Here is a 23,168-nt window from a genome sequence, read left to right on the forward strand (position 1 = left end):
GCCATAAAAATAATTTTCACATCACTGATAAACAGGCCCATACTGATTTTATAATTCTCTGATTTATCCTCATAAATGCTGTTTTTATTATTATTTAAATAATTAAAAAGAATAAACTCAGAACAGGATAAGAGTATAATGATATTTTAAATATGACAATAAAACACAAGTCACAATGCACAAATTCCCTTCCCCAAACCCCAACCATCACAGAAAACTTTTTGCTACCTTAGATTTTCAATAAAAATCATTCTGTTTAATTTATAAGCTTGTTTCCTCATGGGGACATCATAAATGTCCCCACGAGGTCACAAATTTACTGGTATTCCTATCTTTGTGGGGACAATTGCCCCCCCCCCACACACACACACAAACACACACACACACACACACACACACACACACACACACACACACACACACACACACACACACACACACACACACACACAAAATGTATACATTATAATGCACTTGGATAAATATACATAAATATATAGATATAAAACTCTGTCTATACAGATTTTTTCTCTCACTCTATTGGCAAGAAAAATAAAGAAAAATAATAAACCTAAAATTGTCTTTTCTATTCTGTTTTGCTTTATTATGAATTGTGTGTGTGCGTGTCAGCAAGGAATGTGCCTTTTTTTTACTTTGAGAACCTGCCCCTCCAAAGTTCTCTCCACAGATCTGTTCTGTCATGCCAATAAAGCACACTTACTGTAAATTGAAATACAGAGAGAATATTGTATATGGGAGAGAGGGAAAATATATTGTATATAGATTGTAATTTTGAGTATTGTGCACATTAAAGAACTTTAATGTGGGGAAGTTTATTATCCCAAGTAACTTCTGTGTTTTCCAAGTAACACTCTATTATGTTTGACCACATACAGTAAAAACGGCAATAAAATAGATGTCGAACAAAGCAGCACGTAATTTTGGCTAATTGTTCACCATGATATAGTTCAGTGCTATTTGTGTGTGTGCGTGCGTGCATGCGTGCGCGCGCGCATGTGTGCAGCAGCAGCACCAGTAGAGAAGCTCTAGTAACCTTTCACCCACTAACATCGCTGTGAGTTCTCACGCTTTCTCACCTCTATATAAGCGTCAATAACCGAGGCTTTATTTACACCATCATCGTCACGGTAAGTAACATTTCCTTTTAAGTGTTGATTATAATTTAAAATGGAAAGAACAGTACATCTGGACCTTAAAATTGAAAGCACTGCCTGGATAGTACCGATGTGTTAGGGTAATGCATGAAAGATTGCTTGCTTGCAGTTGTGCTATTATGCTTGTTTATTATATTATATCTGTGAAGTGCTAACGGCACGTTTTATATTCTATGACTAAGTTACCTTATAGATGATATAGCAACTCGTTTCTTCAGACGTATGATTTGTTTTACTTCAGCATGCGATGAACTGAACAACCCGGAAGCAACAAAGGCGGATAAATATTGAGCTACTGCGGCTAAATACAGTATTAGATAAAGATATAAAACTGTTTGGGGTGATTTTACTTCTGTCACATGTCAACTATAATGTTGTGTCTGTGTAAAGAGAGCAGTAAACGTTGATCAACTGTGAGCTTGTACGCTGGAGGCGGTGATGGGTGATGTGTTTGGTTGGTTGTAAGGAAAATTTAGTGGTGACCTTTCACCTATATCTGTGTTCACCGAGATACGTAGGTCACATGAGCTAATGTGCGTGCATTACATAACCAACAGTTGTCTGTTTAGTATATTGAGATAAATGGATAGCATTTGAACTACGATATATAGACATAAAGATACATAGATTACAGAGCAAAGGTAATTTCCCTGGGGGTGTGTAAAGTACTGAGAAATATTAGGCTACTTCTATGACATATAGGTTAAAGACCCCCTATTTCCCGTTTCATAAATGACGTACATTTCTTTTAGTGTGTAAATGTGTGTTAGTACATGTTAACGATATGCACAAATCCCAAAGTATAGATGGTTTCAGCAGTAACAACATAAACGAGCAGCTTTTGTGGTCAACACGTAACTTCCGGTAAACTCCGCTAAGAATACATAACAACAATGTACTTTAAACATAGTTTATTTATATAACAAGCAAAATAAACAACACATAGATTACCTAGGAAACCAAAACATTTGCTAACCGGAAGTAAAGTTCGGACCAGACACGTATCGCATCACTGCACATGCGTCCGATGAAACCGTCTATACGATGACACGGGTTATTGTCTCCTACTCAAATCTCCTTTCTTGGACTACAATGAACGCAAGGATTGTAGGCAACAGTTTACTTCCACAGCTTGTTGATGTGGACCGATCATAATTCCGCCCGCTTCTGACTCACAGCCTGTAAGTAGCCTATGTATGTTGCCTAAGAATTTGCTACTGACTATTCAAACCATGATTCAATCACGAGATTTGAGCAGTATAGAGTAGCTAGGGTTGCAATGGGGTGGAAAGTTTGCAGTACATTTCTGAAAACAGAAATTTATTGCGATTCGCGTATTAAAGTTTACCATTTGCACGTGTTTTAAAGGCTTGCAAATGTTAACATTCAAGTGATTTTAAACAATTTAACTGCAAACAGGGGCTAAAGTGAGCAGCTTTTTGTATGCACATGCGGTTGAATGTGTCCAGTCCAGCTTCAGTCAGACGTGATCATCTCTATGCCCTTTGAAGATCAGAACTCTTGATGTGTAAACTTTAGAGAGAGTTTCTAATACTGTAGTACATTAACATACATTTGGTATAGAGCAATGAAAAACAACATAATGTTTTTATGTGGGGCAACTGTTTATGCTGCGTAGGGATGCTCCGATCAATGCCGATCTCCACTAATAATACGTGGCCGATCACTATTCTGAATCGGACAGCCGATCTCATTACAGCTATTTCATGTACTATGGCTTTTGATCAGTAAGTCCTTATCGATCTAAAATCACTGTTAGTTTGAGTGGTTTATAACATGCATTTGAAAAAGCAACTCTCGTCAAACATACTTATTAAACATATTCTTTATTATCATGAAAATACCTGAAAAGGTTTGAAGAACAGCAATATAAATATATCCTTCAGCCATTTCATGGAGCTGCATGTCATCACAGCTGTGTGTGTATTGTTCTTCGTCTACAGCGCATTTTGAGTTTCTGCACGAGAGCACCCCCTGGCTTTTGGATGTAGCGGCATTTCACCGTAATTCATTGAGAAACATAGCAAGCATTATCGGCCGATCGATCGGAGCATCCCTAATGCTGCGCTGTTTGGAATCCACTCTCCGTCTGTGTGTGCGCGCACGGAGAGACGCATTTCAAAAAGCAAGCGAACATAAAATATTTCTGTTATTGACAGGGCATATACAAACAAAATGAGCCCACGCCATTTTTTTTTTAATAAAACATTTGACTATGTCTTAAGTTTATGTATAGATTAGGCAGAAACCAGTCCGTGCTTATCTTAAAGAGACAGTAACCTCAATTAAGCTACTTAAGTCTGAGTCATTAATGTTAATTAAACAACCCAAGACAAGGAGAAAATCACTTCTGTAGCTCTAAATAATAATTATAATATTTAATTTATACCATAATGACAGTGTTTCATTTGATTCGATTTCTGTACCTAATGCTAATTTGAGACTAATTTCTTTATTTGTTATTAGATTTTCCCACACCTTTTTTGCTGATTCGAAAAATTGTCCGATCCGTGCCTCAAAAATCGTAATGTGATCCGAACCGTGAGTTTTGTGATCCGTCACACCCCTAATAATAGGGGCTCAGGGCTCTTTAAAGTTTTTGCTTTTAAAAGTCTAAAAAAGCAGCAGATGATTTTACTGAGATTTAAAGGTACTGTAGGGTAGGCAATTTCAGAGAGCTATAGCAAGCTAGCTTTGGAAACATAAGATCCTGTCCTCCCTTAAAAGTGCTCCCGAAGCTATGATTTCCATGCTTTTAAGTACAGTTACATTATTTACAGGCTGATCTGTTTTCAGGTATAATCAAATACTTTGCTCTTTGTCAAAAAGAGTGCTGTGTTGATATATAAAACAATTTGTAGATGAATTACCATAAATCTGGCCATTTTTTTTTGGGCCAGTTTTAAATAAACGTTACCATTATGTGCAGCAGTGTTATTTGATTGGCTTGTTAGATAAGTGAGATAATAAAATGTAAGTGTCTCTTGCTGCAAAGTTATATCCAGTTGCTGTGTCCCAGTTCACATACTTCTTTTATTCAAGTTAATCACAGGTAATAAAACAAGTAATGGAAAATCTCTACCTTTGCATATTTAAAAAGATGGGATATGAGTTTGGGCACATACAACATTGTTGTTAAATTGCAAAGGGTTTTTGTTAGAGACTTGCCAGCTTCAGGATGAGAAAACATTGCTACACAGTCACAGTATATGCCTGCATCTAGTATATGTGTGTAAAAAAGTTTCATTGCTGACTGAATTGTGTTTTGTAAAAATTTATTTAATGTCATACCAAAGGGTCACAGCATTAAACAAAGTTGTAACACTAAAGACTGCACATTAATATATTAAGATAACAGGCTCACAATTTAATTTCAGTGCTTTGTATTTTAAACATTTTTTAATCACCACGTTCTTAAAAAGTGTACCAATGAAATTATTTATTATGGGAAGTGTTTGTCATTATTTTTTATTAAGATGCAATAAAACACCCTTCGAGAAGTCCATACTGACTCTTGTATCGGTGATTTTGGGTTGCGCATTTGGACACAAGTTTTGTCAATGTGGTTTTGTTTAGACTATAAAAGAATTACACAAGGTACTGTAGCCTGGAGTGTTTCTGTGAAATGGCAAATGATCTTGGAAAGTAAAATCCTTACCGTGAGTACAGTCAAGGTTTGGTTCAGTAATGTTTTAGTCATGCTTTGTGTAGTGTGACTGTGCTGAAGTCCTTCAGATTATCTTTCTTTATCTTGGTAACTTTGATGTAATAATGTTTGTATTGCACTGTTGTCAAACTTAGTTATCTCAACAGTCTTTCAGCTCTGGATGTCATAACTTTTACACCCTATGGCGGTTACTAATCAATCATCAAGGCCTAACTAGATGTTGGACTGCAGCGTACAGTAAATGTATAGCATAAACATCAGAACAACAGCAGAAAAAATTGTCAGCTACCAACAACTTACAGCTTTGTTTGATTTCTGCAGGAGATTAATGTAATAAACAAAACTCTGATTTCCTCCTGGTTTGTGACTTTGCAGGGAACAACAAGAAAAGAAAACAAACAGCATTACAGTGTAGTTAAGCAAGATTTTCCACATCTAATGCACAGTCAGTCAGTCTATCGGTGGTTTTGTGAAAATACTGAAAAAACACTGAACCAAAAACACTCCTAATTTCATACCTTTTCAGATTAACACGCAACCATCACGCGTATTTAGTTACTTCGAAACAAAATGTTTTGTTTAAACAAAACTTACAAAACAGTTATTAATGCACTGTATACTTGCATACTAACACACCTGTCTGCTTTACACAATATTCAAAACATGATGCAGTAGGTTTACATCAAAGTGTTTGTGTTGCTGTAAAATCACTTCTAAACACAACAATTTGTGTGTGTTTATGTGTCCCCAGATTAACAGCATATTCTCATTGACGGCATAATTCAGGATGTTATCCTATCTTACCCGCTGGATGTCCAGAGGTGCAGTCCAGGCACTAAAGGGGGCAAGCAGTCGGCCACATCCGGTCAAAACACCTCGAATCGGGAATCAGACACTGGCAGCAGCCAGCCTGCCTATTCCTGGGGGTAGTCCAGGGGTGAGACAGGCCCAAGCAATGGATCGAGAGAGACTGCTGCAGATCGAATGGGATGATGGGTCTTGTAGTTTGTACCCCTTCACCTGGTTGAGAGATAACTGCCAGTGTCCTCTCTGTATGCTGCAGTCAGCGCAGGCACGCAGTTTGCTGCTCTCAGATTTGGATGTGCACACTGGGATGGACCAAGTGCAGCTGATGGACAATAAGGTTGGTCTTGATAAACAAAATTATGCTGTCAATGGGGCAGTACCCTTTCAAAAATTACTCTTTGGATTTAAAGAGTTCATATTAGTACCTCAGAGGTACAGATTTTTACCAACTGTATACATATTTGTATTTGTAAAGGTACATATTAGGACATTTTTAATTGTCTTTTTATTAGTTTTGATATTTATACACAAAAGAGAGTAAAGGAAAAAAATAAGATCCAGTGCTGTCTTTTAGCTCACGCCAACAAGTAAAAACCTGACCGAGTGGGACTCTTCTCCGGTTCCTAACGGGGTCAGATTCTCTTTTCCTTTTCCTACTCGCTTCCGAACGCGCTTTCTTAACTTTTAAATCGTTTAGCCTCACGTCTCAAATTTGCGCGTGCAGTTGTTGTTATAGGCTTGATCGACTTCATGCAGCGCTGCAAGAACCGACCGCCGAATTACGTCAAAGTGCCGTCTCGGATCATTCTCACGGTTCTTTGACGTCATCCGGCGGTCGGTTATTGCAGTGCCACACGAAGTTGAACAAGCCTAACGTGTGTGACGTCGTTGCCGTAAAGCAAGTCGTGATTCTCGCGAGATTTGTCAGGGGCGGTTCTCTCAAGCTTGCATTGGTGGTTTTGCTAGCTTCGTCCTCCCCGAGCTTCAACAGGAGGATGATTCGCCCTACTATGACTTTGTTTACCACCGAAATAACTTTGAAGCTGTTATATTAAGGTAAAATAACTGCATAGTGTGTCTTTTAGAATTTACTTACTGACTTAATACAATACAGATTTTAGCGGTAACTTATTATTATTATTTTAAATGGCGTTTATAACGTTTTGGAACCAAACTCTTAATATAAAACAGCAAAAACAACAAAGGATACAGTAAGTTCAGACATTAGAGTAATTATGGTCATAAAAATAAAAGTAAATAAATAACACAAAAAGAAAAAAATCCAGTTTCAACAATGATCAGAAGTATAGTTATGGTCAGCCAAAAGGTCAGAGGTCTATAAGAGACACCCATATATTAGGACATTTTTAAATGGTACTGGCAAAGTGACACCTGGGCTACATATTTTAAATTTTTTTTCCTAATAGAGTTTTAACAAGTTTTATATTTCCACTAAGCAGTGTCTTTCTGCCGTACATCTGTGTTTGAAAAAAAAGAAACCTGTACGTTTTTAAGGAACTATGCCTTTAAGCCAGTAGGTTTATTAGAGACAAGTTGGATAGGGGTTTTTGTCTGAAAGCTTTTAATAAACTGTTTGTCTGAAATGCATTGTAGGTGTCCATAACTTGGCCTGATCAGCACAGTAGTGTGTTTGAGCCTGACTGGCTGAAGAAAAGGTGTTTTTCCACTGAGGCAAGACAGGCACTGCAAGAGGAACTCTTCCTTAATGGTGGGTTCATCATCAGTCATTTTGTTTTCCTTGCTAACTTTCCTATTTACTGTTATACCACAGGCTGTTGAATGACTTATTCTGATTGGTTGAAAAATGTTCCACGGGTATGCATTATTTTTCGATAAACACACACCTGAACTGTCTAATGTCTTAAAAAAAACTACCAGAACAATGTCTGTGGTAATCGTGGTATAAGCGGAATAATTGACATTGGGTGTGCATTATTTTCGAATAATTCAACAGCCCATCAGCAATTATTCCTTACATATTTGTAATGCCTTTTTTTGAAGATATAACCTTGATATTTTTAATATTGGCTGAGTAAGGCCATGTTAAAGATTGAAATTAAAGTGAATCATGGAAATCAGGCTTTGACGCATCAATCAGTGCTAGTTTTCAGGAGTTTCCACTCCAGCGTTGCCAGTTCATCGGGAGCAGAAGTGGTTTTCTCAAATAATATGCTGGAACATGTGTTTCTGCTCCTGCCCGCTCTTATTCTTTATGGAATTAATCAGCCTTTACTAGAGACCAAATTCCTTCATCCTTCAAAAACAGGCAGAGCGTAAATCTTTAAGCAGAGATGAGCTTTTTTGTTTGTCTAAAGTGACTATGCTTGATTCTTTAAAGTGACTGGCTTTTTGGTTTTATACAACACTTTTTGTATGGCTATATATACACTTTAAAGATTAATTAAACTTTTGTTTGTGCATTGTTTGGCTTTGTCTGTAGAGCATGTGCTCTAGACAGCAATGACCTTTGTAGTGTGCATTCACTTCCCCCCAGAATCGCCCCTGAATGGAAACTCTTTCTCCACTTCCTGCCACATGGAATAAAGATTTAAAGCAATTTGAGAAATAGCGAACTGTTGTGCTTATACCAAATTTGAGAGATGCTGTGGTTACTGCAGACTCAACATTGTGTTTGCCAAAATAAGCATCCTGCATGTATTTACGTGTTCTGATATTTTAGGATTAGTTTTTCTTTAATTAATCCTTTGAGGCCTTGCAGTTATAAAAACAGACTCCGGCTTTGACAGTCTCCACCAAGAGACTATGATCCCATGAAACAAAAACTATAAATCTTTATATAAAACACATTTCTTGTCACAGGTCAGAACTACGTTAGTAGGGGTCTGTTGATTGTGAGATGATGTTTTTGGCTGTGTCAGAGCACCCCGCTGGTTTTCTTTTTCCCACGTCGCAGTATTGTTTTAAAACGTGTGATTTTCTTTCTAAGGGTTAGGAAATGATGCTGCTGTTTTGTGTGATTCCACAAACACATAAAGCTCTTGTGTCCCTTAAGGCTGTGAAAGACCACAAATTAATCTCCACAGCCTTCTCTACAGACTACAAAATAAGTGTCTGAGTGCATGTAGCTGAGGTGTAAAACACACTCCTGCAGTTAATGAGAAAATATAACGTGACAGTCGGCTTTAACGTGACTGCTCATTCGATGGGTGCAAATTCAAAATAAGTGTTCGGAGTGTCATGTGTGTTGCTTGCGTTTTCAAAATATGTGTTTGTTGTGTCATGTGAACCATGTGCATCACGTGTTTTGTCAAAATAAGTGCCTGTTGCACACGCGTCATAACCATTTATGATAAAAGAGACACTCACGTTCACAAAATACACGCAAGACACTCCCTTAACAGTAAACTCTGTTTACGCATGAGATTATGCGAGTATCTGGCAAACACGAGCGTCTCTTTTATCATAAACCCTTTCGACGCGTCTGCAGCATGTACTTATTTTGACAAGACACGTGATGCACATAGGTTCACTCGACGCGCCAAACACATATTTTGAAAACACAAGCAACACACATGACGGGCTACATACATGTTGTGATGAACTTCGCATCGAGCGCCCACAAATAAAGAAGTCACAGGCCACCACAAATTTTTTAAAAATGAAAGTGATTTTATACCATTAAATAGAGGTTTACAATGGACTAAGTGCCTCCAACTATTGCAACTATGGGTGTGAAATTAAGATTTTAAAAAGCCACATTATCAACGTACGGTCATTTGTATGATGAGTAATGCATCATGAATCATGCTTGAAAACTGATCATAAGATGATATTTGTACACAGATCTGTGCTTGTTCTATTAATAAATGAGGCCCTATAGCCTAACATTTGAACGGTTTTATTTTGGTACTTTTGAATCTTTCTTTGAGCAGTGTAAAAATGTATTGCTTAAAATGTGTTAGTGTGATACTTTATATACATAAATATTTCTGTTTCAGTTGGTTGAGCGATGTGTTAGCAGCACAGAAGTCATGAATTACATTTCCAGGCAACACGCATACTAATTAAATGTGTGCACTGTTAGAAAAAAATGCATGGTCAAAAAATTGTCCCAAGTTGTCATTGGGGCAGTAGTACCCTTTAAAAGGTCCTAATATGTACCAGTGAGGGCCGGTGACTTCTTTTTTCGAGTGTGCTCGATGCGAAGTTCGTCACAACATGTATGTAGCCCGTCATGTGTGTGGTTCTTTTTTTCAAAATGTGTGTTCTGCGCTTTGGGAGGTCCTGTGTGCATCACGTGTCGTGCCAGGGTGAGTGCCTGCTGCAGATGCGTCTAAAGGGTTTATGATAAAAGAGACGCTCGCGTTTGCCAGATACTTGCATAATCTCATGTGGAATCAGAGTTTACTGTTAAGGGAGTGTCGTGCGTGTATTTTATCATAAACAGTTTTGACGCGTGTGCAGCAGGCACTTATTTTGACAAAACACGTGATGCACATGGTTCACATAATGCAACAAACACATATTTTGAAAACACAAGCAACACACATGACACTCCGAACACTTGTTTTGAATAAGCGCCCGCTCGGATGAGCAGTCACGAAGCACCACTAATATGTACCATTTAGGTACAGATATCTATGTGGTAACATAAGCTTTTTAGGAACAAATGTGTAGCCTACATTTTGAAAAGGTACTCTCCTAGTGACAGCTAGTGACCATTTTATTGTATTTTTGGAGGCTTTAGAGCAGGGGTTTTCAAACTTTTTGTGTGTGTGGACCACTATTTGTAATCAAGAATTTTCGCGGACCACCTCATAATACTCATGATAAAATATGTCTACACAAAGTCCTGAATTTATTTATCTGCACCTCTAAATAGGCTTACTAGCACTAAAAGTATAACTGGTCATCACATCAGTACAACAGATTCTTAAAACATATTCTTAAAAAAATATATTTTTCTTAAAAAAAATATATTATTTTATATTTTATTTTGCCTTTACACGGACCACCTGCAGTACCCTCACGTGCCACTAGACCACAGTTTGGGAATGACCGCTTTAGAGAATACACAAAAAAGTGGACAAGTAAGATCTTTGCAGTTATTCTTACCATCAGGAGGTTTTTTTTGTAGGACAAACAGCTCACACTGTGACTTTTACAGCCCAGTGCACTGATTTACTAAAGGAGTTTTGTAGTAGAGTTTGCCTGTAGGGTCTAGTTTACAAGGGGGCACAACTGTGCTTTGCTCGGGTTACAACATGTCTAGCTGACATCATGCATGCCATGACATCATGATCCCTCACGGCACCAACCTCAGTCAGACTGCTGCAAGAATAAACTAACAGATGCAAAACAGTTCACTTTTTCCACACACAAAAAGACCGCACGGGCACAAAGCGAAGACATTTAACGGTCAAAGCGCTAAATTTAAAACCCTAATTTTCCATATGTTCAATGGAAATATAATGGGTTCACTCAAAAGAGTTGTCTTTCTTAATTTACTTGAAAAACCTACGTGTTCAGCACCGAATTTAAACTACATTGCACACATGAAAATGTAATAAGGCAAATCATTTAAATCAGACATATTAAAGCCAACATTTTCCACAACCTAGTTGAGAACTTTGGTTCGCGTCCTGCATGTGAGCTACTGTCTGTCCTAAGCGCAGTGAACCTAGTGTGCCGTGTGATCGGAGCTCTTGGTAGAGACTCTGTTTACAGAGTTTAACTGGAAGCAGCTGACTGCCAGTTACAGGAGCCACAACTTCATGGTATCATAGCTGGACGACTTACAAAAGTCATGCTGACGAAAACTGTTAAAGCACACACAAGCGGACATTTTACTTATTCTGTGTGCCTTTTATGTACATTAATATACCTACTGTACGTGTCTGTTTAAGGGGCCATTTACGTGACAAAACGGGAAACTTTTAATGCATTTTTACAACAACAATAATTTGGAGTCCTGAAATGAAAAGTTTTGAAAACATGCAATTTTTCAAAAAACAGCATATCAAGGCAAATATGTAAAAACAGTAATGTGCACATGCATATTACACATTCGATCTGCCGGCATGCGTCAATACTTGGATACAAGCGAGATCCGTGTCGTATCCGTGCAAACAGGCGTTGCTAAATTTTTCAAAAACGTGAATGGAAAACATTTTCGTTTTTTAGTCAATCGTTCTCATTAAAACATGCCCTAACTGAAAGCCATTGAAAAATAACGCCAAGTTTTATGAAAATATCTCAGGGGGCTCAGCTGGATAAGATACATGATTATAATCTCTGATTGGCTCATAGGCCAGACTGAGGCCTGCCAGGAAATCCTAGTATGTCAGCGAGATTGGAAATATTATTGAGCATTACACGGTCATTATAGCTGACCTGGACCAGCTGAAGCACTTCACCCCGGGCAATGTGCCCAGCTCTCTCGCTCGCTCTCTCTCTAACTATCTCATTCACCACCACCCACTCAGTTTTCAGTTTTATTACCATGAGCATGTTTTACTCAGTTCCAGCTTCTCTGTTTCTCTACATACTACATAGCAGCGAGTTATACGTGCAGAATGGTTGATCAGACACACACAAGCATATGAAGATTTCTCCAGAGGAAGGATGGGAGTAAATATGTGTTTTTTCCAGCGGGGAAACGTAGCCGGCCCTCACACCGTGTTCTGACCAGTGTGTTCTGGCCTGAGTCCTGATGCACAAACATTACTGGACACACTTTTCTTTATTACTGTATTTGAAGGGACGTTTCTGGCATGTTTCATTTGCGTTTAGTCCTGCAAGGTCTTGGTAGAACAAGCGAATGGATGCACACACAATTGCATTGAACATTTATCCTTATTCAAGCCAAATTCTTGAGTAACGTTGACATCATTATTTGGTGTCTCCACTTGAGTGAACTACTAATTCGCCTCAGGTTTTTACTTGCCAGTAGACTTTATAAATTTAATAACTGTTACGAACCCCAGCTGTGTAAAACCACTAAACCTCCAACAGTGTGTGTTCTGGCTGTGACCAGCACTGGATCTCAGTTAAAGTGTCTGATCGTCCATGATGGAAAGTTGGATTAAATCTTTGGAATGAGCAAGGTTTTAATGACATTATTTTAAGTGAGTAACAATGTAATGTAATGTAAATTGTATGTGCCTTGTCTCTGTTTCAGAGCGAGAATACTGGGATTCAGGTCTACAGATCCCCACATTAGACTTCAAGGAGGTTTTGCATGATGACAAGACAGCTTTGGCATGGCTGGAAGCTCTGAGACGCATTGGCATCGTCTACCTGACGGGGGCGCCAGTGGAGCAGGGCCAGGTGGCCAGACTGAGTCAGAGAATTGGTTATCTCCGACTCACTTTTTACGGGTATGGTCTTTAACATTGACTTGATGCTTTTATGCTCAGAATGAGTGAGCAAAAGGAAGACATAAGTAGCATGAGCACATTATTTAAAACATAGAAACAAATAGTAGTAACATAGTAATTTTTAAACTGCATACTTAGAAACAACAGGAGTCACTCACATATCGTGGTCATTTTTTTTTTTTTTTGAGGGGGGGGCATATTTGACTTTATTTGACAAACAGTAGTTAAGGAAAGGACAGGACCTCGAATCAAACTCAGGTCACCGAAAGCGCATCTGTGCCAGATGGCTCCTATGTATAGTCGTCTTAAAAATGTCCTGACAAAGATTGGCAATGCTCCACATGCCACACATTTATTCAAAATTATTACTGTTTATACATCTATACAATCCTAACATAATAGTTAAAACTACTGGCATTTTTGTCAAGGCTGCCATTCCCTTTGTAGCATCAATAAAGAAAGATGAATACGTTTTTCAAACAGCACAACACTATGGAAAAACATAATGTGGTTGGTTGGATGAATCATCTTCTATTCAGATCCCCACATCTGGACAGGTTTACATTTGAAGAAAATAAATTCCCACACCCCTCAATGACTGTTGAAAACATGTTGGGATCAGTAGTCGTCTGAGCACCCATCGCATGGAAGTCATTAGTTCTGATGATGATTACTCTGCTGGTTGTGTAACATCCAAATGATCTGAAGGCATTATTTAGGAAAAATATACATTTCTGAATAGACCGGCTAACACCAGACCAGTCTCATAGAGAATGAGACGTGGTCTGGGAACCCTATGCTCATTTTCTTGTATTTGAGGCGTGGTTTATGAATGCCCAGAGCCGTTTATTGGACCCTACGATTCGTCTATCAAATGCGTCTGTACGTAGCTCATAGCCAGTCGTTTCAATTATACCAGATGACGTATGTAGAGCGACATAAGTTCAAACAGAAACAACTTTTATTGTGTACGTGTGCACACAGCTGAAAGCTATGCAACTAAACCAGTAGCTGTATATTGTATTGAAAAGCAACACAACTTAGTGGCACTGTGACAACCACAGTACAGACATAATGACAATATGATATTAATAAATACCACTTACAATTTATAAGTTAATTGTACTTTGCAACGACGATGCCTAGCAGGTTGGTCCTATAAAACTCTGTGGCTAACATGTCTTGTCATATCCAAACATCCTTCTTGGATATGAAATTGTTTAACGCCAAAAGTTGCTCTTTTTTTAAATAAACTTGCGTTCAAAACTACTTAGAAGACTATCTAAGGCTGCATCGAAGAGTAACTTCACGTCTGTTGCCATGTTGGATAAACAAAAATGCTTCGGTGTGTCGCATAGACGTCGTTATCGTCTTGCTGCCCCCTCCCCTTTCTGTGATTGGTTCCCTATTTCAGGGTCAAAATTGGTCGATAGTTTTCATGCTAGACTTGCAGCGTGAATAAATTTGCGCACAAGGCAGCATGGAGAAACCCAGGTTAATTTCTGAATGTATATATGTTGAATTCATAAAATGGCTGCGTGCACTAAAAAGGTTCATAAATTTATCTCGCTGTATCACTCGCAAATTATCTTAAAGCAACACTATGTAGTTTCCATATAAAAATGACTTACAGCTCCCCCATGTGGTTGAAAAGCGCAACAGTAACTGGTATCAGATACTCTTCTGCAGGCGGGGAAGGGGCGGGGCTGTGTGCTCTACCCTCCACCGCCACTTTCAGAGTGTGCTTGTAGCAGCTAGGAGGCCCCTCAAGTTGCAGCAACAGTACAATTTGTCCTACGGCATTTCCAAGTTGTTCTATCACTGAAATAATTTTAGAGACATTATTTAAAGGTAAAAATAAACTACATAGTGTTGCTTTAAAGCCACTGTGTGCTTTGCACATTACATTAATGTGATATCTTGCAGGTTTCGGCATTAGTTTTACCAATACACTCAGATATTAATTTGCAGCATACAGTATGTAAAATATGCCATAATATAATTATGACTAAATTCAAATTAGTATCTTGTGCTTGGGGATTACATATTACTGCTTAATTCACTGCAAAAAGTGTGTAATGTCATTCTCAAACATAACGCCCTTTGTCATGACAGTTTTTGTTATTTTTAGCATGGGATTTAAAGTTATTCAGATAAACTTTTAATAAACAAGTCACAAATACCAAAACTACATACTGCACCATTCAACCTTAATAGGATGTTTCGGTGCTGTTAAATGTAAAATTGAAAGGAATTTCCGCTTAAAAAATCGTCCCGTTTTATTTTGTGCCATTAAATAGGGAAAACATGGAAGTTTTTGGTGGCTTCTAAATTCATCTCTGTTTGGATCCTAAGGAATTAATGGGGCTAGGCTAAATGCTAACACATTAACAACATGCTGTACAAAGAATAAGTGCACACATTGAAAAAAGGCAGGTATGTATTAATTCTGAGGTAAGAACAGTACAATATTGAAAAATGGTGGTGTTTTCCTTTAACCTACTAGCCTTCAATATCCAGAAGCTTCTTTCTTGAGAAATAATGCAGTGCTGCACGTTGTTCAGGACATGTTAGACAGCATTTTACAAAAGACTTGACGCTAATTTAGATGCAGGGAGTGGCAATGTCGTCATATGAATATGACTTCAGGTATTTCAGTAATTTTGTTCGTTCTCATGCAGATTCTCAAAATAATAATTGTTGTTTGACCTTTACCTCGTGATGTTAAGTCATCTATCTCTTCATGCCAGAAACATCTTGGCTATTGGCCCGAGAGTAAAATAGTGTGTAAAAATGGCATTGCAACCATCGAGACATTCCAGAAGACTCTTTCCTTTGAAAAAGATAATTGTGAACATCACAGTATGAGTCATCTGTTTACACCATTATCATTATTGTGATGGAAGCAATTCATGCTGTAACATCAGAACAATGTTCCTCTCTTAAGAAAAATACTCTGACATTTATTATATGAAAAATGACGTGAAAGTGAAACCTGTTCCATTGCTTTATGCGCACTGGAAGATGATTAGCGAGTACAAAACCCTTTTATAAATCAAGAACGATTTAAATGTTAATTTATTTTCCTGCCAACACAAAATCCACAAGCGCATGCAAAGCGAATTTTAATACCGAAGGGAAGGTTGAAAGGATAATAAAGATGATTGAGACCGAATACGTCTTAGAGTGAGTGGAAATCTTCTCATTGGACCGAAAGATAGAAGAGACAGTGAGGACAGACAGACACACTGTGTGCTGCTGGCTGCAACCACCAAGCCATTCATGTGAACTCTCTCTCGGCTGACATCTGCATAGTGATTTAACACAAAATACTGGACCCAGAAGTTCACTTAAAAAACACGGAGACTACAAAACTGGCCAGAAAACAGCTTTATCTGACTCAAACTGGAACAAAAAGCTTTGTATTTGCCAAATCGAGGCTTTGTTGTGTGAGGGTTTACTGGATAGTGGGGAAGGTGGTGGTGGACTCTGGTTTCTCTAACATGCATTTGAGACCACTTATCTGACCCATCTTCTTTATTATCTTTGTCTTATCTTCTTTGTTTTCATTTGAATAACAGTAGAGAATTGTAAAGACAGAGAGACATCATGCACAGCTTCTGGGTACAACCGATCTCAAATGCCATATAGGGAAATAACTAAAAACACACAAATAAAATACACTCGTAAACCCAGATCATAATTTTTATCTCCATACCAAAATCTGTGATGTCCAGACATGAACTAAATTTTTTACGAATTATTATTATATTACTGTCAGTGATTTCGTGAGCCTGGAGACTGCTGTGTACACTGTGAGTTTATAAAATTTTTGCTTAAATGTGTGATATGAATAAATAGTGATAATAATTTAAATAATATTCTCTATTAAAATAAGTGGACTGGACCCGGAAACAGAATTCCTTACGTCATCACTTAACAAGCGGATAGGTCTAAAATTCCATAGGTGTGTGCTACCAACCCTTCTTGTTTTTGTCTCATAAAACAAAAGAGTAAAAGAGCTTAAGTGTTGACTTTGAAGAGTAATGCATTGTCAGACAACTGAAAACTGAAGTGTTGTGCAAATTCTGGTAAAAATACGTGACACTCAGTGGCGACTCGTGACTGCTTATCCGAGGGGCGCAAATTCAAAATATGTGTTCGGAGTGTCATGTGTGTTGCTCGTGTTTTCAAAATATGTGTTTGTTACTTCATGTTAAACATGTGCATCACATGTTTTGTCAAAATGGGGCCTGTGGCTCACGGGTCAAAACTGTTTATGATAGAAACTCCCTTAACAGTAAACTCTGATTATGCAAGTATCAGGCAAACGCGAGCGTCTCTTTTATCATAAACCCTTTAGACGCATCTGCAGCAGGCACTTATTTTGGCAAAACACGTGATGCACATAGGATTACTCGACGCGCAGAACACATATTTTAAAATTACGAACCACACACATGACGGGCTACATCAGGGAAGTCTTGCACCATTTTTTTTAAGGGGCACAGTGTGCACAGTTCACAGAAATTTGTGCATACACAGACATCAAGCGAAATATTATAGAGCTTTCATTCCTTTTTCATGGCACTTACATTTCTAACAATCTGATTGCCCCTGCCTTCATGCAAAAACCTCCAAAATAAAAGTGTTGACTAACTTTTATATCAAATACATTTAATCGGAATAATGACATATTGGTATCATATTCACATCTGAAACGGCATGTTTTGTTTATTTACATTTTGTTTAATGACTTGTTTAATTGTGTCATTAATGCATTTTGCATTACAATTGCATTATCCTATGAAATGAATGTAGTTTTAAATCCATAAAGTATTGATTGATTTTAATGTTCAATAATGATTTTAAAAAATATGTTTAGATAAAATTATTAGAGGAACGGATTTTTTCATTAAATTTTATCTCATGTGAACATGTGTGATTCCGCGCCCCCCGTAAACTTTGGCGAACTTTGGCGTTGTACCAAGAAGATGAATCTAGAAATCTACTAATATAACGTCGAGACGGTCACATTTTAAACAATACATTTCTACAAAGAGGAGGTTAACTGCACATTACCGTACTGGGGTTGTGGCTTGTGAGCGTTTCTTACACGTCAGATGACGTCTGCGGCTGTGTTGACTGCAGCACCTGCCGCCAGAATAAAGAGTAACATGATCAAAACACTATCAAAACGCCAAAAATCTCTGAAAAGTGACAAGGATGCAGCACAGATGCAACTTTGTGTCGTGGCCTGAGAGGGTTTCTCAAAAATCATCTTATAAGTTAATAATAAAAACATATCCATTATATATCTTCTCAGTGTTACCAAAACAAAATGTCTGTTTTGTTCATTGCAGGGATTCCTCAGTCAATAAATTTACTCTCAAGACTTTAGTAAACCAGGAAAGCATTTTACAGCTGCGGTTTCCTACAATAAGTGCATGGAGTGATGCAATAAAACTTTACAATCCCACATTCACCTGTTCTGATCTGTCTTTGTGCTTTCACAGACACACGTGGCAAGTGCAGGACAAGGCTATGGCTAACAATGTTGCATATACTTCTGGCAAATTAAGCTTGCACACAGACTACCCTGCTCTGCACCATCCTCCTGGGGTAAGTTTACACGTACACAAATTTACACACACACATTTTAAAGCTATATTAGTGAGAAACTATATGGTTTGCATTACAAACATATAGGGGCAGTTTCCCGGACAGGGATTAGACTAGGCCTAGAAAATAAATGTAAGAACTGTCCAAACTGAAAACAACTTGCACACACATTAGTGCCCTTTGTTGTACCTCAAAATGCACACAAGTAATGTTTTAAGTAAGGCATGTTTGTTAAAACTAGTTATATTTCCTAATTAATAATTGTATAGGACTTGATGTTGATATCCCCATATGCATTAAGGGATATCAACATCAAGTCCTATACAACAAATCAGGCCTAGTCCTGGTTTAAGCTAATCTCTGTCCGGGAAACCACCCCATAGGTATACAGACCTTTTGCGGGTCGACGCCACAGTTACGTCACGCGCGCAATGTGGTGGCAGAAAAACAGTGGAAATGAATGAGACACGAGTGAAACAAACAATATAACTCACAGAATAGGAATGCCAAAATAGATTACCTTTATTTTTATAGTATACCGTCGTCAAAGACACCATTTGGAGATAAACGTAGGTGTTTATGGTTGCAATAAAAGCCCTCAACCGGACAGACTGGAGTGATAAAATCATCTGAAAATCTTTTAATAATTTGAATAGAAAAAAATTAGAGAAGATATCCGGAGTTCTGTCAAAGTCCGTTCACTCTATGTGTCTCTTAGCGTTTTTATCACGTTACGTTTATAATTTATTTAGAAAGATTAAAGATTTGAATTAGTTTGTAATATCAATAATATTACCATTTATTAAAGTTTTCTTTTTTTTCTTTTTCTATTATTTCTTTTTACCTTCTATCTTAGCCTATGTCTTCCTGTTTGTTCTAAATTATGATGTTTACTAATAAATATATAAACATAGCACACCCACACACACACACACACACCATGTAAAGTGTTAATAATATATAAACAGGCCTATACCTATTAATTTGTATGTAAATATAATAGTTTTAGAACAAACACAGGCTATAAATATATGGAAGAAATTGAAAACAGGAAATGATGAAATATTTATTAAATGATATTATACAGAATACATGATAGTATTTCTCTTATAAGTACTTCAGCGATTCATCCTGTAAAAATTGATTTAAAAAATAAACGTAACTTGGTGAAAACGTTATAAGAAACATTACACTTAGGGGAAATATAGGGGAAACAGACTTCTACAGAACACCGGATCCACAAAAATCACAGTTTAACGCTAAAACACTTCACACCCCTATTGCGGAGCTGTCACTTTCTGCCACCAGTTGGGCTCCGCCCACAAAAAACGTCATCTCTGTTTGCAAACACGCAAAAGGTCTATTACCACTAAATCAAGAAGTAGTGAGAAGTACTTTGCTAATGAGACGTTTCAAACGTTTTGGCCGTCACAAACCTGTACACACCTTACCGAGAAAATGCACGCTTGTTTTTACAGCTTGGAAAGGGATGAAAGATGGCTCGCATTGTTTTTGAAATAAGCTATTACTACCACACCCCTTTCAAATATTTTAAGACATTTATAAGCCTTCATAATTAGAGCTAATTTCATTTTTACAATAAAGACATGTACGCACACAACAGCCCAACCCTACTTTAAATTGCTTATAGAAATGCAAATCCACAGCTCATCTGTAATGCCAGCGTGGATCGTTGTCGTAATTTTTACAGAGTTGGCTGTGTGTGTATGTAGGTGCAGTTCCTGCATTGCATCCGTCAGGCTGAGCAAGGTGGTGAAAGCGAAGTGGTTGATGGCTTTCATATGGCAGAGCAGCTCAGAACGGAGGATCCTGAAGCATTTAACATCCTCTCTTCTGTCAGAGTCGATTTCACAGACAGCGGTGCGGATTACTGTGACTTCAGCGTGCAGTCCAAACACCACATTATAGAGTAAGATGCGCAGTGACTTAAGCACACATGTACTGGACGACCATTAACATGCTGTCTGTATTAATGGAGTGTTTGATCGAAACTGTTTTCACTTTCTTGTCAACTTCTATCCAACTAGAGTATATGTGATGTTAATAATGCACTAAACAGCTCCATCTGTTGGTCAATTGGGAAACTGAAAGAACTCACAGAACCTATAGTAGATCTTAATGGATTTTGATTGGATAGCAATGTAAAGTTCAAACTTGTTTTAACCTACAGTGTGGACACTGAGGGTCGTGTTGTGAGGATCAACTATAACAATGCCACACGAGACTCTGTGTTAGATCTGCCTCTAAATCAGGTTCAGCCCTTCTATTCTTCTCTAAAGGCCTTTGTGGATCTGCTCAGCAGGCCTGAGAATATGTTCACATACAAAATGAAACCAGGTCAGTACGATTTTTTGCATGTGCAAATCATAAACCGCTGCACACACTTGTTACTAATCTCATTTGCTCTGTACAGGCGACTTGGTGACCTTTGATAATTGGCGTCTATTGCATGGCCGAAAAAGCTACGTGTCGCATTCGGTTCAGAAAAATCGCAACAGCACCAGACATCTAGAAGGAGCATATCTAGACTGGGATGAGGTCATGTCCCGTCTCAGGATCCTCCGGAAGACGGCACGTGGAGACATCTAGGTGATGCCTTTCGTGGACCACACTGTGTGTCATTAACTGATAAAAAGTTTGTATCCGGTTAGTCCTTTGATTTTGGGTTACCCGTACTTAGAGGAACTGTAGCAACTCTTAACCTCAGAAAGCTTTGGATTTTAGAAGGGATATTTCTCAATGGTGCATTTCAGTTTTGTCATGTAGATCATTTGTCCTGTGGATAAATCTGTCATATGGCTTTTCATTTTAATTCTTCAATGCTTTTTGCACATGCTTAGAAAGCTCATTCATTTAATTTCCCTTACTGGGGTCTCTTGAGATGGTTTAGATTTTAAAATTGTGGGACAATTTTTATTAAACACTTAGCCTTATTTGTGGATAACTGCCTTAAGTATGCAGTCAATACAATGATTTGAATCCCAAAATGTTTTAGATGTCTCATTAAAACACCTGATTCAACTCATCCGCTTGGTACAGGAAGGAAGGCTGATAAGTAGACCTTTTTATATAGGGAAACGTTTAAAACATTCTGGATGGGGGATGCCGAGGACTGGACTGGCTCATGTCATTCATGCTGAGATGCTAGTCAGCTAATGGCCCAATGTGTGGTTATGTTTATCAGGAAAGCTCTTAACAGAACCAAAAAGCCCATATTTTATCATTTTCCTTTAAGATTTAACCATTGATTTTGAGATTGATTTATTCTACTTTTATAATATATTAAATACAGCCTTTAGTTTAACCCATCCATTTTGCACATTTAATTGTAGACTTTCATGAACAATCTACACTGCAAAAAATGACTTTTTTACTTGGTATTTTTGTCATGTTTTCAGTAAAAATATTTAACAATTCTTAAATTAAGATGTATGTTCTTGATGAGCAAAATGACCTAGGAAAATAAGTCTAGTGTTTAGACAAAAAATATAAACTTTAAGTAAATTGGTGCTTAAAACAAGCAAAAAAAATCTACCAATGGAATAAGAACATTTTTCTTGAAATAAGTTTACTTTTTTATAACACTTAATTTAATTTTTATGAAAGTTTTTTCATATTCCATTGGCAGATTATTTTATTTTTGCTCATTAAGAAAATACATCTTAATTTAAGAATTTTTGGATGTTTTTGCTGGAAACAAGACAAAAATACTAAGAGAGTAATTTTTGCAGTGTAGAAAAATTGTTTGCTAGTATTGTAACTGTAGTTCAGACAATGAAGGTATATTTAGTATTGCAAGAAAATATTTATGTGGCACTTCAAGTTATCAGCTAATGTCCAAAATGCAAAATGGATTGGTTTTGAACAGCTTTTTCTTTTAACAAAGTATTTCTCTTTCAATATAGATAAATATTGATACCGGAGACTTTTTATTATATTTAAATGGGAGGAAAAACTTCCCCAGTAGACGTTGGCCTATTTGTACAAATGCAGTAACAATGCAAACACAGCATATGTAGCTAAAGACATGATAATGTAAATAATGTCTTTGTATGAAATATGTTAGCTATAAATCTAGAGTTAGATATTTTTGTGTGTAAAACAACAGACAATGTTGTTATTTAAACTGCTCTGGATTATTCAGTAGGCAATTGTTGAGCTAAGAGGCTATATTGTCAAGTCTTAATGTAATTATGAAAATGTTATACGATTTGGGGTATTACAATGAAATGGTTGGGGTCTGACATGTATTTTTTTAAATGAAAATAAAAATAAAAGACATAAATAATGTAATCAGATGTTGGTTTCCTTTTTCAGTTGCATCTGAGAAAATAGCCACTAACACTGCACTCCTATTAACCTCCTAAGACCAGGGGGCTCATATATAAAGCGTGCGTACGCACAGATTTGATAGTAAAGTGTGCGTACGTCAGGGTCTGAGCATACGCACTTTTGCTTGTCCGATTGCTGCAGGTTTTTGGCAATATAAGCCAT

The 23,168-nt window shown here is 37.5% G+C and overlaps 1 protein-coding gene across 1 annotated transcript; it reads left to right on the forward strand.

Annotated features, from left to right (window-relative positions):
- The first annotated feature begins 1,000 nt into the window (after positions 1 to 1,000).
- bbox1 (butyrobetaine (gamma), 2-oxoglutarate dioxygenase (gamma-butyrobetaine hydroxylase) 1) lies at positions 1,001 to 22,386 on the forward strand. Its single transcript, XM_055204568.2, has 8 exons — positions 1,001 to 1,148; positions 5,615 to 6,007; positions 7,285 to 7,399; positions 12,833 to 13,031; positions 18,548 to 18,653; positions 20,387 to 20,583; positions 20,845 to 21,011; positions 21,088 to 22,386. Exons 2-8 carry the CDS (start codon positions 5,651 to 5,653, stop codon positions 21,261 to 21,263), a joined length of 1,317 nt encoding a protein of 438 aa, XP_055060543.1. The 5' UTR covers positions 1,001 to 1,148; positions 5,615 to 5,650; the 3' UTR covers positions 21,264 to 22,386.
- Positions 22,387 to 23,168: the final 782 nt, after the last annotated feature.

Source organism: Misgurnus anguillicaudatus, chromosome 21, assembly GCF_027580225.2.
Source record: "Misgurnus anguillicaudatus chromosome 21, ASM2758022v2, whole genome shotgun sequence".
In the NCBI taxonomy this organism is placed as follows: domain Eukaryota; kingdom Metazoa; phylum Chordata; class Actinopteri; order Cypriniformes; family Cobitidae; genus Misgurnus; species Misgurnus anguillicaudatus.